Raw genomic sequence first — 26210 nt, 5'->3', positions numbered from 1 at the left:
AACGCGTAGGAAACGTCAAGAATAGCCGAATAATTTAAGAATACTTGAAACTTCACAATTTTGTCTGTCAACATTTACTTTCTTATTTAGTCGATTAATTTTTCTTCCAAGGTGCTGAGGGAAACTAATTTGAGCTTCTTATTATTTTAATTCTTGCAAAATACTGAGTAATATTCGCTAATGGTGCATAGTGTTAAATTAAAACAAATCAAACATGCTGATATAAACGTGACAATGGTGTTTTTATGTCTACTAAATCAAATATAGGTCTGTATGAAGTTGCATCGATTTTTTTGTTTATTTCGTTTTATTGAGAGCCACTTAAATATTAATTAAAATGTGAACACTTACACATATTTCATTCGATAGATTTATGTAATATTATACAGGTAAAGTAAAATATTAGCAATATATTTTATTAATTCTTAACTCAACTATCATGGTTTTTTTTTTTTTTTTTTTTTTTTTGTTCTGGCTTTTGTTACATTAGCCAATGTCAAGTTGTAATGGGTGGGATTAAAAGTTAGGGAAACTAGGAATTAGGAAGTACGGATATGACGAAAATTTGGAAAGGGAAGGATTGGATTTACTGTAATATATATAATTATAATTATTATATACTATATTTTAATATCATTCTTTTCTAAAAATACAGATAAGATTTTATAAATATCATACGAGTTACTAAATAACAAGCAAATTATGGATGTAGGAAATGGGATGCGTAATGATTCAAGGCTGGAAAGAAAATCAGACCGATCATGAAGAGAGCATGCAAAAAAAATATGGTTCAGGTCCCCATAGTCACCACAAGAACAAAGAGGATCCGGCTTTTTATTTATTATGTGTAAATGCGCCGGAGAACAAACATGCCCCAGACGCATTCTACACAGAATAGAAGTTACAGTTTTCGAAAAAAATATTTTGCTAAACCATGGTTTCCGTGGAATTGACGGCTGAATATGCCTATAATGTACACCTTTTGCGGTTTCTTTATTCCAAATCTCATTCCAATCCACATACAAATACACTTTTGACAAATTTATTAAGTCATGACAATAATTATGGTATGGCACAATGTCTCCCACGTGAATAGCCTCATTTGCCAATTGGTCCGCTCTTTCATTCCCAGGAATGCCCACATGGCTTGGTATCCAAGCCAGCACGACAGCACAACTCTTCTGTGAACATTTATATAAAAGATTCCTAATATTAAAGACAACTGGAGATTGTTTATGAGTCTTAAATGGGAACCTCGTTATGGCTTCTAAAGCACTGCGAGAGTCTGAAAAAATTATGGTTTTAGGTATCTTCAGCATAAGTATATATTCTATAGCTTTAAGTAGACCATAACATTCACCAGTGTAGACGGAAGTTTCAGGTGGCAGTTTGATAAGTTGTAATCCTTTGTATTGTGAATGGAAAATTCCAACACCAACACAACTCCTATCGCCATGTTTGGAGGCATCTGTGTATAAACAGTGCCAATTAGCCCATTCAATGTTAAGAAGGTTAATAAATTCTATTTTTGGATTAATATCGTTTTTAGATAAGCCTATGTTAAATCTAATATCTGGATCTATAATGAGACTGTTGTAGTCGTGTTGATATAAAGGAAGTGTCGCGCTTCTGTAAGTGGGTGCTTCTAAACTTTGATATTTTTTATAGCTCTTAACAAGACAAGGAGAATCCTTATGGGCCCAATAATTACAGGTTCCAACCAGTTCTGCTAATTGTTTTACTTTTGAAAGTAGTGGATGAGAATCTAATTGCAGAGTACGAAAAAAGAATTTATCACAGAGGAACTGTCTTCTAAACGCAAGGGGTGGATCACAACATTCTACTTGTAAGCAACTTATTGGACTTGATTTCATTGCACCTGTGACCAATCTTAAAGCCTTAGACTGAATAGAATCAATTTTTTTGATTGCTTTAACATTTCCAGGGTGTAGAAGGAAAGTGCCATAATCTAAAACACTTCTAATCAAAGCGTTATACAGCAATCTCATAGTAAAAGGATGAGCCCCCCACCAGACTCCTGTCAGACATCTTAAAATGTTCAGATTCCGTTCACATCTTAATACAATATTTTCAAAATGAGGAAGTCCAGTAAGTTTACAGTCTAATATAACTCCCAAAAATTTTACACTATCTTTAATTACCAATGGAATACCATTATAATGCACGTTAATAGGTGGAATATTTTTCATTCGTGAAAAAACTACAACAGAACTTTTAGACGGCGAAAGATCTAATCCATTATTATTCAACCAATTATTTAAGGCACTCAAAGATGATGATAATATATTACTAATGTTTTCTAAAGATCGCCCAGAAACATATAAGAGCAAATCATCGGCGTATTGAAGAACATTAACCTGCCCTTCAACAGAAAGTTCCAAATCATAAGTATAAATGTTGTATAGTAAAGGACTCAAGACAGATCCTTGTGGCAGACCCTTCCAAACTGTTCTTTTAATGACTTCATTTCCAGACTGGTCTAATGGATACTTTATATACCTTTCATGTAACATATTTATTATAAAATTAATCAAAAAGTTAGGAACATCTAGTTGAATTAATTTATTTTTTAAAACTGAAATATTGACGTTGTCGTACGCAGCATTTATATCTAAAAAAGCAGCAACTAAAGAATCATTTTTAGAGAAACTTATTCTGATATCTGTGGTAAAAATGCTTAAACTGTCAAGAGTACATTTACCTTTCCTGAAACCAAATTGATTACATGATAAAAGTTTATTATGTTCTATAAACCATTCCAATCGAATTTTTACTAAGTGTTCGGCAACTTTGGCTAGTACAGTTGATAAAGCTATGGGCCTATACGATGTGGGATCTGAATTGGGTTTATTTGGCTTCTGTATTAAAATCAATGTTTGAGTCCTCCACTCTTTAGGAACAAAACCTGTTATCATAACATTATTAATCAAAGAAAGAAAGTAGCAAAGACTGTTATCATCAAGTTTTGACAAGAAAGAGTAAGGAATCCCGTCTTCACCGGGTGCAGAATCTTTAGTTGATGAAAGTACTCCTTTCAGTTCAAAAAGTGAAAAGGGGGAATTTAAAACATCTTCAGCATTATTATTACCTAGCAAAAGTGGCCTTAGAATCATAGGGTGTTCTGGGACATAAGGAGGACCCAAACGATCCATGACTTGTTCTGCTAAAAGTGAAGATATTTTACTCACTGTGACTTTAAATGCCGATCTAAACCTTCTAATGTTTTGCCAAACTATTGATGGAGAAACATTAGGACTTAATGATTTGCAAAACCTATGCCATCCTTCAAACTTTTTGGTTCTAAGTAACTCTTTAGTGGATTTAGCAACTTCTAAGTAATTATCAAAGTTATTATCAGTCATTTCATGACAATACTTCCTCTCTGCCTCCTTTCTTTGCTTAATTGCAAGAGTGCAATCTGAATCCCACCAAGGTGGGGATGGTATGGATTCTGGACCGCTGCTTTTTAATGGAAAGGTTTCATTAGCAGCTTCAATCAAAGCTGTGGCAAATGCTTGTGAACTGTCTAATATATTTAAATTGCTTATTTCAGATAAATTATTAATTTTTTGCTCTACAACCTCTCTATACTGATTCCATCTATCATCATTCAGCTTATGTTTTATACGGGGATGTCTGACATGTCTTTGAGGTTTCTTGAAAAAAGGAAAGGTAATGAGAATAGGAAAATGGTCACTACCATAAGTGGAAACTGCAGTTGACCAAGATAGAGATGAAGCAAGATCGGGAGTACAAATGGACAGATCAATTGCACTAGGATTTCGTGCAAGCCTAGTTGGAGATCCAGTGTTTAATATGAATAAATTACGTGAGCTAATTAGTTCCAGCAATTTTTCTCCATAGTATAAAGTTTGAGCAGAGCCCCAGAACTCATGGTGAGCATTAAAATCTCCTAAGCATACAAATGGTTTAGGCAGGAACTTAAAAAGTTGTTCAATTTCTTTAAAAATATTGTTATTAGGTTTTTTATAATACAATGATACAAAACAAATGCTATTTACAACTACTGCTATAACAGATAGTTCATCACTATGTACAGGTAGTGTGATATAATCATATGTTAATGAGTTTTTGACAAGTATGGCCACACCACCATACCCATCAGGCCTGTCCTCTCTTAGACAGACATATCCTGGTATTTTAAACAATGAATCCCTTTTCAACCATGTCTCTTGAAGACAAAGTAGAAAGGGATCATATTTATTAATAACATGTATTAAATCTTGTTTCCTATTGATTAGGCTGCGAACGTTCCACTGAACCACTAGAGCTCTCTGATCCATTATTATTGTTTCTGAGTTGGTATAAAGCATTAATAACTGCTGCAACGTTGGACGGTGATACTGCGTTAGATTGGGACATTAAATTCATAAGAGCTTTTACTATATCATCAATACTAGGCTTCTCTTCTTTGTTACTATTAAACACAGGTTTTTCCCTATGGATAACTGGTTGTCTTATTATTTCTGAATGTGCATTTCTATCATACCCTTTGCCTAACTTTACAGGAGCTCTGGGTTTAAGATAAACAGTTTTTTTATAAGATTGGTTATTTAACATTGGTATTATATCCTGGTTACTCTGCAAATCATGTTGTGTTTGTGAGGAAGATGACAATGGTGTTGCAAGCAAGGCCTCAGCATATGACACCTTAGACACAGGTGGGTGAATTTTGGAAGCTTCCATGTAAGAGATGCAACTTTTGCTCATAGTTTCTTTAATAGCTCTTTGTCTGTTAAATTCTAAACATTTTTTACTAGTGGCTTGATGTGAACCTTTACACAAGCAACACTGATAGTCATCCTCATCTACATGACAAGATTCACCGGAGTGACCTTGTCCACACTTGAAGCACCTTGGATTTGAACGGCACTGATTTTTAACATGTCCAAACCGACAACAAAGGAAGCACTGAACCGTAGGATATATATAGAGTTCTACTGGCAAGGCCATGTAGCACATGTACACCCGGGTAGGTAATACTTGCCCATCAAAAGTAAGTATAACTGTACCTGTATTCATAAATTGAGTAATGTTATTGACAACAATTTTCCTTTTTATTCTTCTTATTTTAATAATTGGCCCACAGCCAATTGGCAGGTTAATAGAAGTCTGTACTTCATCATCAGTCAAGTCAAGTGGTACACCTTTAATCACTCCCATGCGTGTGACATTGAATGTTGGGATGAAAGCATTGTATTTGTTTTTTCCTAAGTTTTCATTACATAGAAAATTGTTAGCATCAGTGAATGTAGCAAATGCAATGCTGACACGATTTCTCCCTATTCGTTTAAGACTGCCGTTCACAACGCCTTGCACGTTATTTTGTCGCATAAAGCGACCAAAAGTTATTGGATGTAAAGTTGTGCCATCAGTGTTGGCTTCTTTTTGAACATGTACAACGTAAGGTGCAACATCTGACCGTTGGTAGCGGTCACGACCAATGGGCACATGAGTAGGTGTGGAGTAATTAAGTGTATTTGTATTTTCAGAATTCGAATTTACAATGGGATTCAGCTTTTCAGTTTGTTGTGGATGGCTGGCATTATCTTTCAATTTTGATTGGTTTACACAAACACAATCTGTATCTTTTATCTTGTTTGAACCAGATTTGCGTTTTCTTTTATTACAATTGGTACACATTCGTGAAAGTATTTTCCTCTTTAAAGTTACGTCCGTAGTATTTGATACATCAGTATCCATCGATGACTCTATCGCAGAAATTAAAATATCCATTGGTGTTTTTGACCCTGAGGGAATCGTTCCCCCAGGGTCAGGGGGCTGGCCATCCCCCATAAGAAATTACATATAATTATCACTTACCGATTACTATATACACCTAACTACTAAAAATAATTAATAAGTGAATCTAAATCTACAAATATATACACTAAATACAGACTCCAATCCTTTAAAATACAATTTCAAAAACTAGTTACGAAAAACCGCGTCCACCGCGCCTGAAGTTTCCCGCCCTTTTTTCTATCATGGTTATTAATCTGCCTATGTAATAAAAGTGGTAAAAACATATGTCTATGGGTAAAAAATGCAACATAAAACCTTTTAGAGTTAGAAACTGTTGGTTTATTTAGCTTGCATTATACTATTAAAAATATAGAACAAAAAATTAAGATTTACTTCAATTCACATAGATTTTCACAGAGGTTTTTATTGATGTCAGGTTTTCATTTTACTTACCTATTTTTTTTTTAATGGAACAAGCTTTAAAATCAGGTATTCTATTGTTGAATGTTGTTTTTGTTGAGTAACTCACAATTTTATTTCAATTTTGCAATTCATTATTTATATTTCAATTAAAATAAAGTATTTTTTGGTTATTATTCTAGATATATAATATTATGACTATCATAATATCATTCCCAACTATTATTCATATGTAATTCATCATTGGCCACACCATCTGTTGTAGATGCTTGATGCGGCGCTTGTGGGTTTATGGGGCTGGGCATTGCCGTTGGTGGCTATATTATTATTATTTTATTTGATACACTAGCAGCTCTCGGAGCTGATGCATATATATCACAGCACTTGTGTTTATTTAGCACTTTTTAATGTTCTAAAATGTGTATCTAGTCTATTTTTGAAAGAGTTTACTGATATCTATAAAGTCCTATAGCAGCGCAACATTTATTTCCAACTCGATCACACACAAATTGTGAGCATGACAAAGACTTTTCTGCTTAAGGTTCTCCAGCCAGTCAACATTGTGCTTTGATATTCCGACTTTAATTTACAAAAAGAGTACAAATGGCGGACTTAACGCCTTGAGGCATTCTCTACCAGTCAACCATTTGGCTAAACAGAAATAGTTAGTTTGGTGCAGTATTGTAAAGAGTTGATATGGAAATAGACACAAGTCGAGACTACTATGATACTATACTTACCCAAATATATATTTTAAATATACCTACATATATACATATTCTATATATATATATATATATATATATATATATATATATATATATATAAATAAACATACATAATTATGTACCTATTAGTGTGAGATATCACACAGACATTTAGTCATGAATGTTTTCAAATAAGTTCTTACGCAACTTGCTTTTGAATGTAAGCTTGCTCTGAGCTTGTCTGATAGGCAAAGGGAGAGCATTCCACAGACGTATTGCTTGGCAAGTGAATGAGTTGGACAAGAATCCAGTCCGATGAGGGAGGACAGCCAGCTTCAGAGTTCGAGAAGCACAACCAGGATGGGCTGTTATAAATTCAAATTTAGACTTGAGATAACTGGGTGCAGCTGTGGGTGACATAAAATTGAATACAGAGTACATAAAATTCGCACTGACCTGCGTTCACAAATTGGGACCCATTGGAGTTTATGGCGAAAAGCAGAGACATGGTCATATTTGCGGAGTTTAAAAACGAATCTGATGCAATCGTTGAGGAGACGATCAAGTTTGGAAAGCGAGGCCTGTGTAATGTTAGTGCAACACACATCAGCATAGTCAATGATTAGTAATATTAGGGACTGAACAAGTAAAATTTTAGTGCTTGCCGGTAAAAAGTTTTTATGCTTGTAAAGCGCCCGAAATGTATTGGTCACCCTGCGACTAACGTCAGACACATGTTGCTCCCATGTCAAACCACTGTCGATAATTAAGCCCAGATTTTTAACATGCGCAGACAGGGGAATAACGGTGCTTTCGAATAGTATAGGCGCAACGAGAGAAAGATCAGTTGACGAAAGTAGGCGGGGGCTTCCCAAAACTATACCTTGGCATTTCGTGGGGTTAACGGCGATTCCAAAGTCACGGGACTAAACAGCGATGCGGTTATTTTGGGCTAATTTCGGCGCGTTTCTCCCAAGCATCGGTCCGAATGCCAAAACTGTCCAAGTCCCGCTTACAGGAGTCCTTAAATCGTAGAGTTGGACGCCCAACAGGTCGTTTTACGTCCGCTATTTGACCCAGCATTACTTGGCGTGGTAGACTCTCAGGGTCCATGCTATGAACGTGACCAAGCCAGCGAAGTCTTCTCTGCATTCATTCAAAAAAATATTCGTCAAAACAGTTGTGAAATTACAGAGTTTTGAGGTAACAAAACAAGAAAAAAACACCAAACAACTGAATTGAGAACCTCTTTCATTTGGAACAATTGAAGTCTGTTTAATATGGTTGTATGTTTATTACTTAGTGACTTATTTTCATATTATTAAAATAAGAACTGCTTCAAAATTTGCAGTAATTGAGAAAATATCCAGATATGCATGGACCAAATATATCATGCATCGTTTTAAATCTCAGTGCAACTTATGCCCACTGGCATTTAGATGTAACAGGGCTGTTCTCAAGTGAATATAAAATCTTAATATCAATCCTTATAAAGTTTTCGAGTATCATATCATCTAAGCAAATAGTGGACATATAATAATATATTATAATACCTATATTTGTTTTGTATAATCAATATTCCAAATCTAAATTGTTAGTAGAGATTCCTTTTTTTACCAAACAGCGCCTCCATTAGTATGCTCCATGGTATGCTAGACGTTAACAAAACCCTTAAGGCCCAGTAGGTTCGTGTTCTTCTCTCACTCACTGAGCGTAAGCGTGAGCGAGATGGATGTGCGTGAATTTTAATTTTTTGTGTCTTGTTAATAAAAAAGTAATTGCGGAGTTCCCTCAGGCATAATATTGCTCATTTTTGAAATAATTTTATCTTTAGTTTTTCTGAAAAATTAATTATAATTTTTTAAAGTGCATTTTAGGTGTTTGTGATTTTTCTTATATCGAGCGAAAGTCAGGATTCGAAGTCCTTAGAGAGAGGCCTCAAAATTGGTAATTCAACTTTTGGCAACCGTATTGTGATCTAAAAAAGCATTACGACTTTTTAAAAACTCCGTTCTCTAACCCTACTGTACTAATGTGATCGCTGAAATGTGGACATTCGGGGACTGGACGTTCGGGGCAATGGACATACGGAGACTGGACGTACGGGGAATTGGACATTCGAGGCCAGAATGGCGGAATATACCCAAATCATACAACTTTTTCATATTCCGTTCTGCCCGCGTAGCCAACGTGCCAATTGTTAACGCCCTGTGACGATAGAAACGCAACTGTCACTGTCGCGCTAATATGGAAGAGTGACAGAGAGAGATGACTACGATATGTTACGGAGCGTTAACGATTGGCACGTTGGCTACGCGGCCTGAACTATACAAAGTGAAATCCCTCGTTTGCTTTGTGTGCAGTATCGCGGTGGCGGGTTGCGAGCACGGCGCGGGCGGGGGCGGAGGCGCGGCGGGGCGCGGCGCGGACACGATCCGACGCGTGAAGGTGAAGATGTCGTCCGTGTCCGCGCAGGGCGTGGTGGAGCGCGCGTCGGCCGAGCTGTCGCGCCGCATCACAGGGCTGGGGCTGCGCGGGCGGCGGCGCTCGCCCGGAGTGGTGGAGCGCGTCGCCAACGCGCTCTGCGGGCCCGCCGCCGCCGCGCCCCGCGTGCCCCGCCGCCGGCGCCCTTCCCCTCGCCCCCTCGTCTGGACCCAGTACGTCCAGGAGGAACGCTTCCTCGAAAAGTTCTTCCTGTATTTCAACTCCAACGAGCGACGGACGTTGGCTCAAGTCTGTACCAAGTGGCGCGACGTGCTATACTCGTCGCCGCGATGGTGGACTGGCCTAGTGGCGGTCCTCGATTGCCGCGAACTTCGCTCGGCCACTGGCTTCTGCATGCAGAGGTTCTATAACTCCGTAGTTAGAAGAGGAATCCGCGGAGTTGTGTTAGTTTCGGCTAGTGATGATGATATTAATGAATTTATAAGGCAATTTCCCTTGTCGGCTCACCACGTCCACGCTATTAGCCTAAAAGGATGCACAATAACAGATAGAGGGCTTGAAGCGATCTTGGATCACCTACAGGTTAGTTTACTAACATCGTAACAAATCTTCGAATTAAAATAAAGATACATCTATTTAATACTATAATACATATTCCTTTATTGCTGTTAAGGTGATCTCATTTAATCGATCCATTTAATTTAATCGATTTCTTCACTTTTTAGGTTCTGTTTGAACTAGAACTAACTGGTTGCAATGAAATAACAGAAGCTGGTTTATGGGCATGTCTAACTCCACGAATTGTCTCACTCACGCTTACTGACTGCATTAACATTGCTGACGAAGCCGTAAGTATTTTCAAAACAACGGATTAATTATCGAACTAATTGGATTCAATCGAGAATTACTTCTATGGCCATGGCCGTGATCCTGTAAAACTTTATGCAAGGTCTTCGAGCCTTAAAAAGTGAGGGTATTAGGTATATATTTTCCTTTTATAATCTTGGTACCTAGATTAATATTATCTTGGGTTTTTTAAGGTAGATAGATAGATAGATAGATAGATAAAAACTTTATTCGTTTCCACAACATACATGGTAGGTAGGTATAGACAATAAGAAGAACATGCAGGTAGAACAGGTAGATTTTACCCATAAAATTGCAGGTACTTAAAGTGGATGGTACTTATACTTTTTATACCATATCACCGTGTCACCAACTAAGATCGGCGATGAGATCACAAGAAACTTGAGCGGACTGTATTCATTTCTAAAAATACAATAATTAAAACGAGATGCAATGCTCTACTTTAGCTTCTCTTTCGGTCACACTTTTTGATCGTATAGTTCAATCCGCTTTATTTTTATTCCTGGTTTCGGCATCTGATAGGTTGTTTTTTTAATACAGGTAGGAGCAGTAGCGCAACTCCTGCCGTCCCTATACGAATTCTCCCTACAAGCGTACCATGTAACGGATGCGGCGCTCGGCTACTTCTCGCCCAAACAGAGCGCCTCGCTCAGCGTGCTGAGGCTGCACAGTTGCTGGGAGCTCACCAATCACGGCGTCGTCAATATTGGTGAGTGTTATACGAGTTGGGAGTGTAGTGTACAAGCCAATAAGTGTAGTTACCACTCAAACAGAGCGCCTCTCTCAGCGTGCTGAATTTGCACAGCTGTTGCTGGGCGCTCAGCCGCTGACCAATCAAGGTGCGGTTAAAAATTGGTATTACCCAATACGAATTAAGAGTGCCTTAGTGGCTACCACCCAAAGAGAGTGCCTTGCACAGAAACCTTCTTTCAAAAATAATAGGGGTTATAAAAAAAACCTTTTTCTGATATATTGATTATTTTCATAAATAATCGCTCCAGAAGTCTGAAAAAAGTTTCCGCGGCTGTAACTTTTGCACCGTGAACGGTCCAAAAATAAGATAAACATGAAAGTTAAGAGTTATTGAAAACGATTTAGAATGTGATCGGTTGAGCCGTTTAAGTTTTCGGAAGCAGTATTCAGTAGCAAAAAGGACGTTTAATCGTGACGTAAATCTAATTCCATGAACCCACACGTGACATCCAGGCAAGTTATTTAAAGGTCTACAAAAATAGATGGAGCCTGAACCTGAAATAGGTATAACATGTTCAAAGAGCATAACAGAGAGCATCCAATTAGTTCAACTGCGTGCTCTACATCCACATGCATTCGTGTTTTTGTGTCAAGAGACCGATCTTAGCATTGTGCCCGGTCTCACATGCCTACAATACTTTAGTTAAATAAATGTTTGGCTTACGTATTGTAACACGCGTTAGTCCATCTTAAACCTAACTGCTAGGTTATAAGAGCTACAGTTACACTGACCTAGACTTGGCGTAGTGCGTAAAACAAATAATTAAACGGCTCGAAACGTCTCTTTGTTATCTGCACCACCGACCGGTTCTTTTTAAATATGCATTCAAATGTAGCCGCGGTGGAATACGTAAATATTCCTAAAAATTACTTCACCTCCGGATGTAGGTAACTAATAATTTGTTACTGTTAGATTAGATAATTACATACCGACGATTAGATAATGACGACCGGTCTGGCCTAGTGGGTAGTGACTCTAGTGACCCTATGACACCGGTGGTCCAGGGTTCAAATCCTAGTAAAGGCATTTATTCGTGTGATGAGCACGGATATTTGTTCCTGAGTCACGGGTGTTTTCTATATATTTAAGTATTTATACATATTTATATATTATATATATCGTTGTCAAAGTACCCTCAACACAAGCCTTATTGAGCTTACTCTGGAACTTTTTCAATTTGTGTAATAATGTCCTATAGTATTTAAAAAAAATACACACTTTATTAGAAATAAAATACAGTGTCGATTAAATCAGATTCAAGTACCCGATTAAAAACTCATCGACGTTAGATATTAGTATTACGTTACATGCTTTCAGCGTATAACTGCAACACAAATGAATTTAATGCTTATGAGAATTTTATTTTTACAATCAAAGCCGCTTTAATTTAAAGCCGCGAGGACGGCGTTGTGTACAAAATGTACTTGAGTTTTGCGATATGAAACATTTACAAGGTGCTTTATGGTTTCTCCCAGACGACTTACCGCAGGGTGAATACTCGATGTCGCAAATATCGTAAATATTATTCATAACCGCGCGACAGTCAAACTACTGATCGTTGCCCTGAAATGTGTTAGCTTTCATCGAAGTCCTTACGACATTGCTAGTAAATATGGGATCAGTGACGTAATCACTTTTTATTACCGCAGAATACGAGAATCGCTATATAGTCCGCCTACGCTGAATGTGAAAAACATTTTTCTACGCCGCTGTATGCCTCAGGCGTTTCAACTAATTTGGCAAATTTGTTTGCAAAGTTAATAAGTTTTTGGCAAAAATAGTACATTACGATACAAGTGTGAAAAATAGGAAATTCGAAACGAGTGGTTATAAATTAAAACACGACCGAAGGGAGTGTTTTAAATGGACACGAGTTGCGAATTACCTATTCGCACATGTATCGTACAACGTTTTACAGTACATATGGCCCTTTAAATGTTCGACACAGTAACGTAATATGCTAATTTTCGCACTAGTGCGGTAAAGTAGCACCATATGTACTGTAAAAATATTTTTGGTACAAGCTTTTATCGCTGACTGTACTTTTCTTTCTACAGGCAACTAATACTCATCGAGCCAGTTCTAAAAACCCCAAACACAATTAGGTTGCGTTGTTTTATCACAGAGTTCCTATGTCCACCTCTTGTCTCCATGATCAGATCAGCTCGATGGTACCATTATATTGCATTGTCACCCGACTTACATACGTATGCAAATTTTCAGCTCAATCGGAAACCGGGCAGTGGATCAAATTTAACTTGCAAGATTTAATTACAGACAACGGGACAGGTGAAACGAAATAAAAGCTTGTAAAATTACCGTAAGGTACATATCCAATTTGCTTGGGCGTAAAGATATATAATATATTACATTAAATTGAATTTATTATTAAGGTTAATTTATTATTATTAGTAAAGCTATTTTTATTTCAGAAATGAATAAAATTAGATTAAGATCCTAAAATCTCATCTTAAATATTTACGTATTCATTTTCGTTGAAATATGACACGTGCCTTCACTTTTACAATTTTATACTTCTCTAAAAACATTGTCATTTTATCTTGCACAATCCCAAAATATACTTTTTTAACACATTTGTATCTCTCTAATTGCGGCTTATTAATAGATTGATGACTGAAAGGTGCCTAGTTTAATTACAATAATTACATGTCCTTATTCCGGCTTTAAGTCAGCTAATCAGCACACGACACGGGATATTTCAAGATTCAAGCTGCTGCTGGCTAACTTATAACCTTCTAAATGTATTTAGGGCCCCTTGCACCATCCCACTAACCCGGGGTTAACCGGTAACTTGGAGTTACCGTGGTTACCAGTACAATTTGACACTGAGTTAACGGTTTAACCGGTTAACCACAGGCTAGTGGGATTGTGCAAGTGGCGCTTAGGGTGTCTTCAGACAAGTGGAGTTCTACTTTATCATGGTACGATACGATTTTACCGTCACAACACAGCAGAGGACCAAAATGCTGATTTAATTATACTTTCACGATTCACATTTTTTTGTCGTGTACCTACCACGGTAAATTTTAAAAGCGCCAATTATTTTACAATGTCTCCGAAACAGGAACTAAGAAAAAACTAGATACTTCACGTTACAACTCGGTTGCAACATTTGCAAGAGGAAAATAAGTATTAGGTATTAACTTATTATGTATGAATAAAAAAAGTTGCATTCGCTGGCACTTTTTAATCTGCCTCCATTTAAAACAGTTGTGATGTATGTACTTACAATTAGTGTAATTAAAACTGTAGACCTACATAAGCTTACAAACAAAGAGGATTAACATAAAAAAAAAACATGAAAATATATTACTAGAAAAAGTGACTAGATTTAAAGAAATTATACTGCCTTCTACTAGAACTACCATGGAACTACCTCGCGAACCGTCTTAGTGATGTGTAGCGTACGGACAAGTGGTGGCATTTTGAATAGAGCGGGAAATGGAGTCGGCTAGGTGCATTTTATGATTAAATGATTAACGATTACATGATTTTTCGAAAACATGTTTATTACACTTTTAAATTCTTATTCAAGTACTGCCAAAGTTTTTAGACTAACTATGTCTATATAGACAATATTGTCAGAAAACTTTCATCTATTGGAATTATTGTACATTCTAACTTCTCTATTGATTCAGGTATAATTTGGTAAGATTCTTTTATAAAATTCAACTCGTCTTATAAATTTTCATTCCTAAACAGTGCTTGAGCTTTTTTTATAGCAATGGCCTCGTTTGTGTTCAACTGCATTATGATGTTTCGAATAACATCAAAATGTTTATCGTAGTAAATATAAGCATTTAACCAGGTGCCCCATCTAGTTATTATAGGTTCTGGTGGTAAATGCACATTTTGCGCGTGGTCCTTAAAAAACCGAACGCTATGGGGTGACTTTAAAAATTTTTTGTAGACATTTGATATCACAGAATTCACTAATTTATGTTCCGACCGTACCTGCTCTGCGACTCTGTGTAACCCATGAGCTAAACAAGTAACGTGCTTTACTTTTCTGTAGTTTTTCTTTTAAAAAATTGCCAGCTGCAATCATGTACGCAGCACTATCAGTACAGTATATCAAAAATTTATTTAAAATTTCTGAGAAGTTATCCTGCCACAAAAATGTTTAACTTTCGTCAACCACAGATGCAATTGTTCTAGCGTTTACAAGTTTTACGATTTTACATTAAATATGGTATTTGTAATGCATCATCTAGTGATTTTATAATTACGTTTACCACGCAGTTGCCAACATCATCAATCAACAACATCATCGTTTCAGCTACTGCAAGCCATAAGTTAGAATCCAAAAAAAAATATTTCTTATTTTGTGAACTGTTGCACTATAAATTTTAGCAAGGTAATACTTTCTTTAGACAGTCTCTTCAGGAAGCTTTCTGTTTTTTTCGAGATATTTTTCAAAGAACTTTCTAAATTCTGGATGATTTATCAATCCAAGGGATGTTGCACGCAATTAGGAATACAAATAAGTCGTAGACAAAGGTATTGTTTTGATTTCCACAATTTATTTCGTGATTTTTACTGTTAACACGTTTTTCAATGTTATATTTTTTCATTTGTGTTAGATATATTTCACATAATATACAGTACACGCTATTGTTATCCTTATTATACAAGATTATCGTATGGTTAAATCGAGTTCAAAATTGTCGATCCCGATGGGTCATTCATATTTTTCCTTTTTATTTCTGCTGTCGTGCTGTTTAAAATTATTAGCGTAGCACATATAGCAAACTGTTGTTTAAATTGCCAACATCAAATTATTTTGTCGTATCTACAGTTCATAAAGTTTTTGGCCAGTAATAAACTAAGGTTGTATATGGTTAAAAAGTATATTGATTGAATGTGAGAGAGCAAAAGAAATTGATTTTATAAGTAAATATCATATAAAATCTGAATTTATTCATTCAATCATAAAAACTTAGTAGATAATAACGACTCCATTTCCTGCTCTGTTCAAAATGCCACCACTTGTCCGTACACTAGTGATGTGGTTTGGCTGGCTTGAAAATATAATGCAACATTTTTTTTTACCCGCAGTGCATTCTCTTCCAAACCTGACCGTACTGTCACTAAGCGGGTGCAGCAAAGTGACTGACGAAGGTGTAGAACTCCTGGCTGAAAACTTGCCGCGACTCCGTTGCCTCGACCTGAGCTGGTGTCCGCGCGTCACCGACAATGCGTTGGAGTACATCGCTTGCGACCTCAACCACCTGGAGGAACTGACTCTAGATCGGTATGTTTCTTTGCCAACTTCAAGCGCATACAATATTGACGGATTGAGCTTCTAGCAGAGAACGTACTGCCGCTCCAGCTTGTATCCGCGCGTCACCGACTATTGGAGTATTCACTTGTGACAGTTGTGACCCAACCACTTTGAGTATACTGAGGTATGATGTTACTTTCTCTGTTCACAACTTCGCTATGCTTTAAACGAGGATGTTTATTTTTGATGCAAAATAGTAGAATTTCTATTTTCTAAAATAGAAATGTAAGTACTAAGGAAATGAAAACAAATCAAAATGTCTTGGCTTTGTCTGGTATCTTAAAAGTTTTAATTAGTTTAACTATTGCCTTTCCAGTTGCGTGCACATAACGGATATAGGCGTGGGTTACATCAGTACGATGCAATCGTTGGTGGCACTGTTCTTGCGCTGGTGCTCGCAGCTCCGTGACTTTGGCGTACAACATCTCTGCGGCATGCGGTCACTACAGCTGTTGTCACTGGCCGGTAAGATCTTTATATTCGTCACGTTGTCTATGGTCATTGGGCGCACACGTACATAGTTTCCCATAATGCGGCAAATTTAATAAATGTAGGCGAGAAGGGTTATCGTCCAATACAAAATTTGAATTTGGCGGCTTTTTTCTACTGATAAAGTTGTTTGACAGACTATATTAATATAGCGGAGGGTCACATAGGCTGTTTGTGGGCTGGTGATCGCAGTTGGGTGGCTTTGGCATTAGACACACACATATATGGGTAAATGTGGGATACATCGGTACGATACAGTTATTAGTAACACGTCATGGACATCTTCTATGTGATGAGGTCGCTTCAATTTATGTAATCCCTGGAAAATTCCAAAAATGCACGGTGTGTTTTAATCTTTGTATGATTGGCGCAGTCGATAGGATGGAAGTAAGTTTTATTAGTAATGTAATAGGTAGTAGATTACAAGCAAAGATACATTGTTTGACTAAGATACGTAAAATCTAAGACAATTTCGTGCTTCAAATTTGACCGGTAAACGAGATGGCGCTGTACAGCTCCATACATTTTACGGTAACTTTATCGTAGAAACAATTGTTGACATTTGACAATTCATTGACCAAAAAACATGTCGCAGTAGTTTTTAGGGTTCCGTAGCCAAATGGCAAAAAACGGAACCCTTATAGATTCGTCATGTCCGTCTGTCTGTCCGATTCTGTCACAGCCACTTTTTTCCGAAACTATAAAAGCTATACTGTTCAAACTTGGTAAGTAGATGTATTCTATGAACCGCATTATGATGTTTACACAAAAATAGAAAAAAAAGACAATAAATTTTGGGGGTTCCCCATACTTAGAACTGAAACACAAAAAATCTTTTTTCATCAAACCCATACATGTGGGGTATCTATGGATAGGTCTTTAATAGTACATTACGATACAAGTGCGAAAAATAGGAAATTCGAAACGAGTGGCGATAAATTAAAACACGACCGAAGGGAGTGTTTTAAATCGACACGAGTTACGAATTATCTATTCGCACATGTATCGTACAACGTTTTACAGTACATATGGCCCTTTAAATGTTCGACACAGTAACATAATATGCTACTTCTCGCACTAGTGCTATAAAGTAGCCCCATATGTACTGTAAAAATGATATTGAGGTTTCTAATATCATTTTTTTCTAAACTGAATAGTTTGCGCGAGAGACACTTCCAAAGTGGTAAAAAGTGTGTCCCCCCCCCCCCCCCCGTAATTTCTAAAATAACAGATAGAAAAATCTAAAAAAAAATATATGATATACATTACCATGCTAACTTCCACCGAAAATTGGTTTGAACCAGATCTAGTAAGTAGTTTTTTTTAATACGTCATAAATGGTACGGAACCCTTCATGGGCGAGTCCGACTCGCACTTGGCCGCTTTTTTTCTTAGACTTTAACACCATCAAATATCTTTGATAATAGTCATATAATATTGAAGCGCTGGTGGCCTAGCGGTAAGAACGTGCGACTTGCAATCCGGAGGTCGCGGGTTCAAAACCCCGCTCGTACCAATGAGTTTTTCAGTCGCTTTTCAGTGAAGGAAAACATCGTGAGGAAACCGGACTAATCCCAACAAGGCCTAGGTTACCCTCTGGGTTGGAAGGTCAGATGGCAGTCGCTTTCGTAAAAACTAGTGCCTACGCCAAATCTTTTTGGAATGAATTAGTTGTCAAGCGGACCTCAGGCTCCCATGAGCCGTGGCAAAATGCCGGGACAACGCGAGGAGGAAGAAGAGTCATATAATATTGAATTTGAATAGGTTGCCCGCTGCTGACATCGGGCGGCCTCTCGAGCCTGATCCAGCTGCGGCAGCTGCGCGAGCTGGAGCTGACCAACTGCCCCGGCGCCTCGCCCGAGCTCTTCGACTACCTGCACGAGCATCTGCCGCGGTGCACCATCATAGAGTAATCACATCAATTCACCAGGTACGAGGGAAATTATTTTCGGTGCATTCGATAATACTACTGAACTCATTATAATTCATTATAATTACAACGAAAATAATTTTGACTCATTTGATCATCAGTAGAGGCCAGATGGCGGCATCTAACTGTGGATTTTGGCCAAGCAAACTAAAAAAGGCTCCAGCACTATATGTACATTTTTCTTAGCAATCTATTGCAGATGTGCTTATTTGTTTGGTCTAAATCCACCAATAACAAACAAACAATACAATACAATAGAAAAAGAATGTATTTGTAATTTTGCGACGCACGTACTATTTTTATGATATAGTATTTCTGGTCCTTTTTTTATTGAGTTAGTTTATTGCTCATCTTTGGATTGGATGGCATTATAATTATACATATTATTTTATTTTATATTTATTTAGGTATATAGAAAATAAGGATAAGTCAATTGTTTAGTTTGTGTAATTATTTAGATATTATATTTACATAAATGGTTAAATATTTCTTCTAGAACTGTTTGTATTGATGGGTTTGCACAAGCATCGCAGAACAATTCAGAACACCTACCTGTGGAAAACACTCAATATGAACAAGTTCTAACTATTTGCTCAAATTGTTTTAAATGTTATGTCGGAAACTGCGTCTGAAAAGGATATTATAAAAGTATTTACCTATGTAATGATCTATTCAGCTTGTACATATTTAAATCAAAATCGGATAATTAAAAAAATATATGAGTATAATAATATATTATTTGCGTGATTTTTCGCAGATATAAGCAGATTATATAATGAAAATACTGAAAAGCATCTACTTTAATGAAATCTTTTAAAAGAGCCTAAATTTAATCATGTAATTTAACCGTTTTGACCCGTGTATTTTCTTCTATACCAATACATAAATATTAAGTATCATGATATATCTGTATTTCCTTTGTATTAAATTCTAAATAACCTCCATTAGAATTTTGTCTTATAAATTGTAATTGTAACAGTTGACGTAATATTTATTACCTGTTTGTAAATAAGATCAGCATTATCGGTGGACGTAGACCTACCCATAGAGCCATGAGACTTCAGAAAAAGGCCTCTGTAGTATATCATACTGAATAATAATACCTATTTAAGTTTTTTTTTTTCGATTTATGATTTTGGTGTGTAACTGTATAGCACTGTTTTCTCAGTCCAGAAAATATAATTATGTGTGCCGTTCTCTGATATAACTTAATTTTTGTAACATAATCTACTTTCTTAGAGAAAGTTTCCGTTTGTCATTTAAAACTTCAGCCTCTACTTTTACATAAAATTATTTTATCTACACACATCATAAAACCTCTATGATGCCTCCAAAATCCGTAAATAATGGCCAACATTACGATAAACTGTTTTGTTACAACACTTATCTGTGATGATGTTGTAATTACTTCATAACTACATCAAACTCGATGTGGTTATACATTCAAATTTGGAACATCTTGGAAAAAAAAGCAATTCGATTTGATCTCTATTCTAATATCAGTCGAGATGCCTTTTTGTTCGAAATGAAATGTCAATTGCTACAATTTTGACATATCTCGCATGTAAGTTTGTATCGAATGATACGGAAATAGGCCCCCGACTCTAGTTTGTCTGTAAATTAAGAAAAAAACTACGAATGTGACATGCGTGAAAAAAGTTTTCATTTACCGCCATTTGACGTACAGTTATCTTTTAATTAGTTTTAAGTATAAAATGAATATGTTTTGTTGTTTTTAAAGTAACAATTGCAAAAGGTGCGTGTAAAATGAGCGATAATAGTACATTGTGCAACGAGGGGGGTAAGTGAAATTTTGGATACGAGGGTGGTAATTCCTGACAGCCGCAGGCTGGAGAGAATTAAACACCCGAGTTTGCAATATTCTTACCCCCGGAGTTACACACAATGTTTTTCATCACACTTGCGAAGAAAAAACTAAATTTTAAGCGAAATTATTCGTAAATACGGTGACATATCAAACAATCGTCCGCCATTTTGTAATTTCTTGGCAGGTAAGGCATCGAAATTTTTTAAACGGCTGTTAAATTAATCAAATTAAATAACTTTAAACATAAACAAAAATATTAAATTATAAACGTCAGTATTTTAAAAGTAAAACTCATTTATGCTACTTGGTTTGTATGAATAAGTGATATACTTAATAAAAAAAGAAAAAGCTGTAACTTCCTAGGAAGTTATAGCTTTTTTTTCACAATCCATAACTCCCGCGGGAACAAAAGAGGCCTTTGTCCTTCAGCACATCTGCATGAAATAAGATCTTTTTCGAGCAAGTGTGATGAAAAAATATTTCGGTGACGCCACCACATATCCGCGAGTTCCGCCAAGAGAGCAAAGATGCTCAACGTTAGCTGTAATTTGGGTTAGTGAATATATCATAGAAAGTTTATAATATGTGTGTAGATAAAATAGTGTATGTAACTGTACATAATTAGGCATTAAAACACTCGTGTGATCTTTTTAGGAAACTCACTTCGTACGTTTCTTAAACCCAAACTCGTGTATTTTAATGCCTTTTATTATGTAGCAGTCACATAAACTACTATTATCCACTCAACTCAACGGAACCAGATCATTACGTTGAAAAAAAAAAGTTTGTGCAGATATTACATACAATGAAATCTATAGTTATTTTCGTATTGAAAATCTAGTCAACATTTTGGAAAGTTCAATACATTTAAAGTAAAGTTATCGAGGCAAAAGTCGTTGGTTCTTCTTTATACCTAGATTTAATTTAAGGTAGAATTGACGGAAATTATTGGTTTCTAAAGCAGCAGAAACATACATTGACAAGATTGCTTTACTTTGTAAAAAAAGTATTTTCATAATTTACACCATGTTGTAAATAGTTACGTTACCTATTATGCTTCTTGCATTTATTTATTTGACAGTATTACGGCAGCGTATATATAAATTGCACATTGTTTTTTCTGTAAGTTACATGATTTGTAACGTACATTTCAGTATTTACATGTTTTGGCTATTTTATTTATAAAAAAATGAGCGTACAATATTTTTAATTTGTCGCTATACCGTCCGAAGTTGTGAGTTTGAGTGTGCGTGTGCCTGTGTGAACACCTAAGTTCGTATCCATACGACAGAAACGCTTCATACCTTGTATGTGTTAGAGACCCTACTTTCCAAGGTAACGTTTCTAAATGTTCGTGTGTATTCGGCCTTAGATTATTAGTTAAGTCGCGATACTCTGCACAGACCAGTCGTATCCTATCCTAGACTAAAACAACAAGCATAATATTTATGAATGGCCCGTTTCTCTAAAACAAACGATGCATTTAATCTTAAGCGTAATTTTTCGACGGCAACTAGCACTATATTGTAACGATGCACGTATAGAACACATCAGCCTTCTGATTAGTTTGGTTAGACAAGCCACAAGGTTGATGTGTATCGTATATAAATATATGCCTTGCAAATAGAATGGTAAAGAAGTTCTCTCGAAGTTTAACCTGGCGTTATTTCAGGCTATTATCGTATTATATGTTAGTAACGTACAATAGCAAGGTATTTCACCAATCGCGGCCGACTTAAAAATTTGAGATATTTTATAGACGAACAATTATGAAACTTAATGTAATAAAGTTGAAGTTGCAATTTCAATGACAATAAAAATGCTCAAGCTGGAGATTGAAGTTACACTGTAACGTCATTACTTAAGTTGTATTATTGTTCGTATTTAAAAATTCGTTACCGCTAGTGGGCCCCAGCCATAACCGTTGCCTTGTGGTAAGATTATCGGTTCCCATAGTAATATTAGCAGTAGCTCATGTTCGTTATGCCTGACGTATCGCCTACCTACATAACTTTAGACCATATTGCTGTATTGGTTTGGATTTTTCTTTTTTGACAACTGGTCTGGCCTAGTAGGTAGTGACCCTGCCTATGAAGCCGATGGTCCCGGGTTCAAATCCTGGTAAGGGCATTTATTCGTGTGATGAGCATGGCTATTTGTTCCTGAGTCATGGGTGTTTTCTATGTATTTAAGTATTTATAAATATTCATATATTATATATATGGTTGTCTAAGTACCCTCAACACAAGCCTCATTGAGCTTACTGTGGGACTTAGTCAATCTGTGTAATAATGTCCTATTATATTTATATTTTGTATCTCCTTGGATTTCACGGGCCTATAAATCCTGGTCGTTTGATGGGCTTGCGTGGGGATATAGATCCAACACGTAGAGGCCCCTTGGAGAGCTTTAATGTAATGTAGGACGCCTGATGGAACCATTCACAGGCGCAACAATAGATACCCATGAACCGGTCGCAGCAGGCATTGGGACTATTGTAGAAAAAGTGAACAGTAAAACGGTCTATGGATTGAAGTTTGGGTGGACAATGAGGTCAATGAGACTGGGTTATTGCAATGACGTCCGAGCACCTGCCTTAACAATGTTGTCACTAGTTATCGAGACAGGCGGTGACTCGCCGCCCACTAGATGGGCCCCTGAAACTGCCGTGTCGACGACGACCAGGAGCAACACCGGTTCAGGGGTTCAGGGGTGTCGAGAGGTGTACGCCGCTTTCTACCCAGAGGCTAATAACAACCACTGTGCCAACTCGCGTCTTATGCAAATTTTCACTTCCACCCCTGGAGCATTTAGCTCTAAAGACTCCTCTCTGGACGGCCAATGAATGCAAGCCAAAGCTGAGAGTCCTGCGGGTCCCCTTGGGGTCCACTCCGACCGACGAAGACACGCCGGAGACGGAGACCCTGACCGACTCTCGGGAGTACTCGGGTCCTTGGGGTCGTTACTCCCCAACAGCTCGCCAGAAGCTGCCCTGCGGATATATATATTTATATGTATTATTATTATTATTTTTCTAGTCATGGAATTAATTATACCTAAACACAATGTAGTTCTTAGCATTTCCTATTCGGTAATCCTCTGACAGTTTTAAAGTAGTGTGTAATGAGAACATGCAAAGTATCCTTAACGCGTGTAGTGTGTTCAAAAGATTTGCAATAACAATATAGACTGGGGATTCACGTAGACAGACTGTTAATAGATTTATATACTTACTACTGTACTGTATCATCACGTCAATGCAAACTGTGAAAGTAAAAGTTTACCTAGTAAGTGAAACCAGGAGACATCTAACAGCGGACTTGTTCTTTGATCCTTTGAACGCCAAGAACATCTTAAGATATCGTTGGATGCTGTAACCACAACGCCAAAATGAATATAATATATATTACGGCGTATGATTTCAAAATAACTCTTAATGCTTACAATCTCTTTGCTATCTTCTATTGTTTCTATTTGCTATCTTTCAAGAACAGCGAAAGTTATGCCTGACATTTTTGCGTTTGGTTGTTTTTTAGGGCAAGAGGTTTTAGTCACAATAATGTCATACAGTTTGCATTGACTTGCGGCGAGTGCCGCGCGTGAATAAAATTAAAATAGATACCTTAAATAATTCATAGTAACAAACAAAATTTATAGTAGATACGTAATTGAAAGGAAATATTGGTTTGAAGTTGCCTTTTAGAGTGTCGTATCATCTGTGGTAGAATAACAATATGTCAATTGTACTTTGACTCTTTACACTATAAACGTGCCAGAACGCCTTCGATATAGGTACAGTCTTAAATGTACTATCTCCTAGTTCAAATTTCATTTGAGCAACTCCTATTGTCGATTGAAACTACCATTTAATCTAAACCGGAATATTATAAAAAACACTAATGGGTTTAAATGTTTGTTAAGAAAAATGGTACACGAGGAGTTAGTTTTATTGTAATCAGTACTTGGATAACTGGACCATGGATGATATAGGTAAATACGGCGTGTTTTGTATATAAACAATTAAATTAGTAAAATAATATAGTGTGTTACGTATATAAATCTCATATTGTTGACGAGACGAGATTCCTTCTCCATTGCTTTATAACGGTTGTAATGAAATCTTAAAAAGCAATACTTACAATGTTAAAAGTTGTCTACCTAATAATTCTTGGTTTAAATTAAAAGTTCCGTGCCTGTAACATTTCTTGTCTGTAAGCATCGCTAAGCTGTAAGTATTGTATATTATAAATGCCGGAGATATTTTTGTACAGCTTCAAATCTTCAATTAGTCATAAGAAGATGTGTTTTGCTCGAATACATAATGTCCCCTCACTGTAGACAAAATTGGTGTCTACTTTAACCCTGAGTTGTGAATGGGAAAGTATTTTCCGTATGTTTAATGCACCTGCTAGAATTTTATTGGCGTATCTTCTCCCTTTAATATATTGTATTTAGTGAATTCGAAATTACACCCGATTTGTACAATACCCAAGTGAGATGTTATAGTGCAATATAGATGTATTGTTTTACCAAATTTATTTTTTATTTGTCTCCCATCCTGCTAACATCCTCTATCATATTTATTCCCCACTGCCAACAAACGACCGATGCCTTGTCACGACAAATATTCTGACTTTATGTTAACAGAAAGTGATTCCACAGAAACTACAAACATCTTCTATCATGATGCAGGCTGTCTAAGGACCAAAAACGCTCCAACCGTAAAGGCCTCATTAGCACGAACGCTTTTACAACGCTCGTTAGCGTTTGAATGGCACAAATGAATACCCGTGTATTTATTTATTCACACACGATGGCGGTGGCGCTTTTTTATCGTTGTTGGAATTTCGACTTAGTGTTGGCCGTTAATCGAATTTAGCACACGGAACTTCTAACGTCAGGTTATAACGCAACGCTTTTTAAGCTCGTGCGAAAGAGGCTTAATCGATCTGCTTCTGACTCTTTGGAGACGTAGCCATTTTTGGTGGCTTCAGCTTTGGAAGTTAAGAAAAAATAATATGGTCTGGCAAGCTAGCTTATTTAGTCCCAGTGGCGGATTAACCGAACAGCAGAAAAAGCCTGACAATGCGATTTCGGCACGCGGAACCGGCCAAGTTCAAGTAGAACTCGCACTCCGCGGATCCTGTACTACCACATTTTATTTACAATGTTTTTTTTTGTAAGTCAGTAACAATATTGATCAATTATTATTATTTGTTATTATCCTGTCTATTTTTCTTTATGACGATACCAAATTTAAGGAATTTTAGGCTTACGCAAAGACCAAGAGCAGAGTTTAGCATTAAACCGAAGGTGCAGTGTCTCAACACTTTTGCGCATGGCTAAGCTGCAAGAAACAGAGCTCGGAAACGAACAAAAAAAGATACTGTGTTTAAAAACATATTAGTGAAACACAAGGAAGGATGATTTATTTATTAATTATTATAACAAATTGCACCTTACAGCTAATGCCTAATGATGATCAGCTTTGAGCCCATAGTAGGCCAAAGGACGCGCTCCTCTGCGGCTGGCCAGGCGCCCAAAATATGCCGAGTTGCTGCAAAGCGGTGATACATATGATCTAATTGTCAAAATGTTATAAAAAGAAAACATCGGGGCTTTACATCCGGCCTATGCAGGGCTTTGCATTCGCATAGGCCGGATGTAAAGCCCTACAT

General features: G+C 36.8%; 1 protein-coding gene across 2 annotated transcripts; it reads left to right on the top strand.

The window, feature by feature from the left end:
- Window positions 1-89: 89 nt before the first annotated feature.
- LOC133523495 (F-box/LRR-repeat protein 16) lies at window positions 90-25066 on the top strand. Of its 2 annotated transcripts, XM_061859125.1 has the most exons (7): window positions 98-267; window positions 9278-9941; window positions 10085-10207; window positions 10767-10935; window positions 16060-16255; window positions 16602-16750; window positions 18539-25066. In XM_061859125.1, exons 2-7 carry the CDS (start codon window positions 9369-9371, stop codon window positions 18685-18687), a joined length of 1359 nt encoding a protein of 452 aa, XP_061715109.1. In that variant the 5' UTR covers window positions 98-267; window positions 9278-9368; the 3' UTR covers window positions 18688-25066. The 2 variants fall into 2 exon arrangements, with proteins under 2 accessions (XP_061715110.1, XP_061715109.1); XM_061859126.1 differs by lacking the exon at window positions 10085-10207 and having other exon boundaries at window positions 90-267.
- Window positions 25067-26210: the final 1144 nt, after the last annotated feature.

Source organism: Cydia pomonella, chromosome 12, assembly GCF_033807575.1.
Source record: "Cydia pomonella isolate Wapato2018A chromosome 12, ilCydPomo1, whole genome shotgun sequence".
NCBI lineage: Eukaryota > Metazoa > Arthropoda > Insecta > Lepidoptera > Tortricidae > Cydia > Cydia pomonella.
The sequence above is the reverse complement of the archived record's forward strand: the minus strand, read 5'-3'. Positions and strand labels throughout refer to the sequence as shown.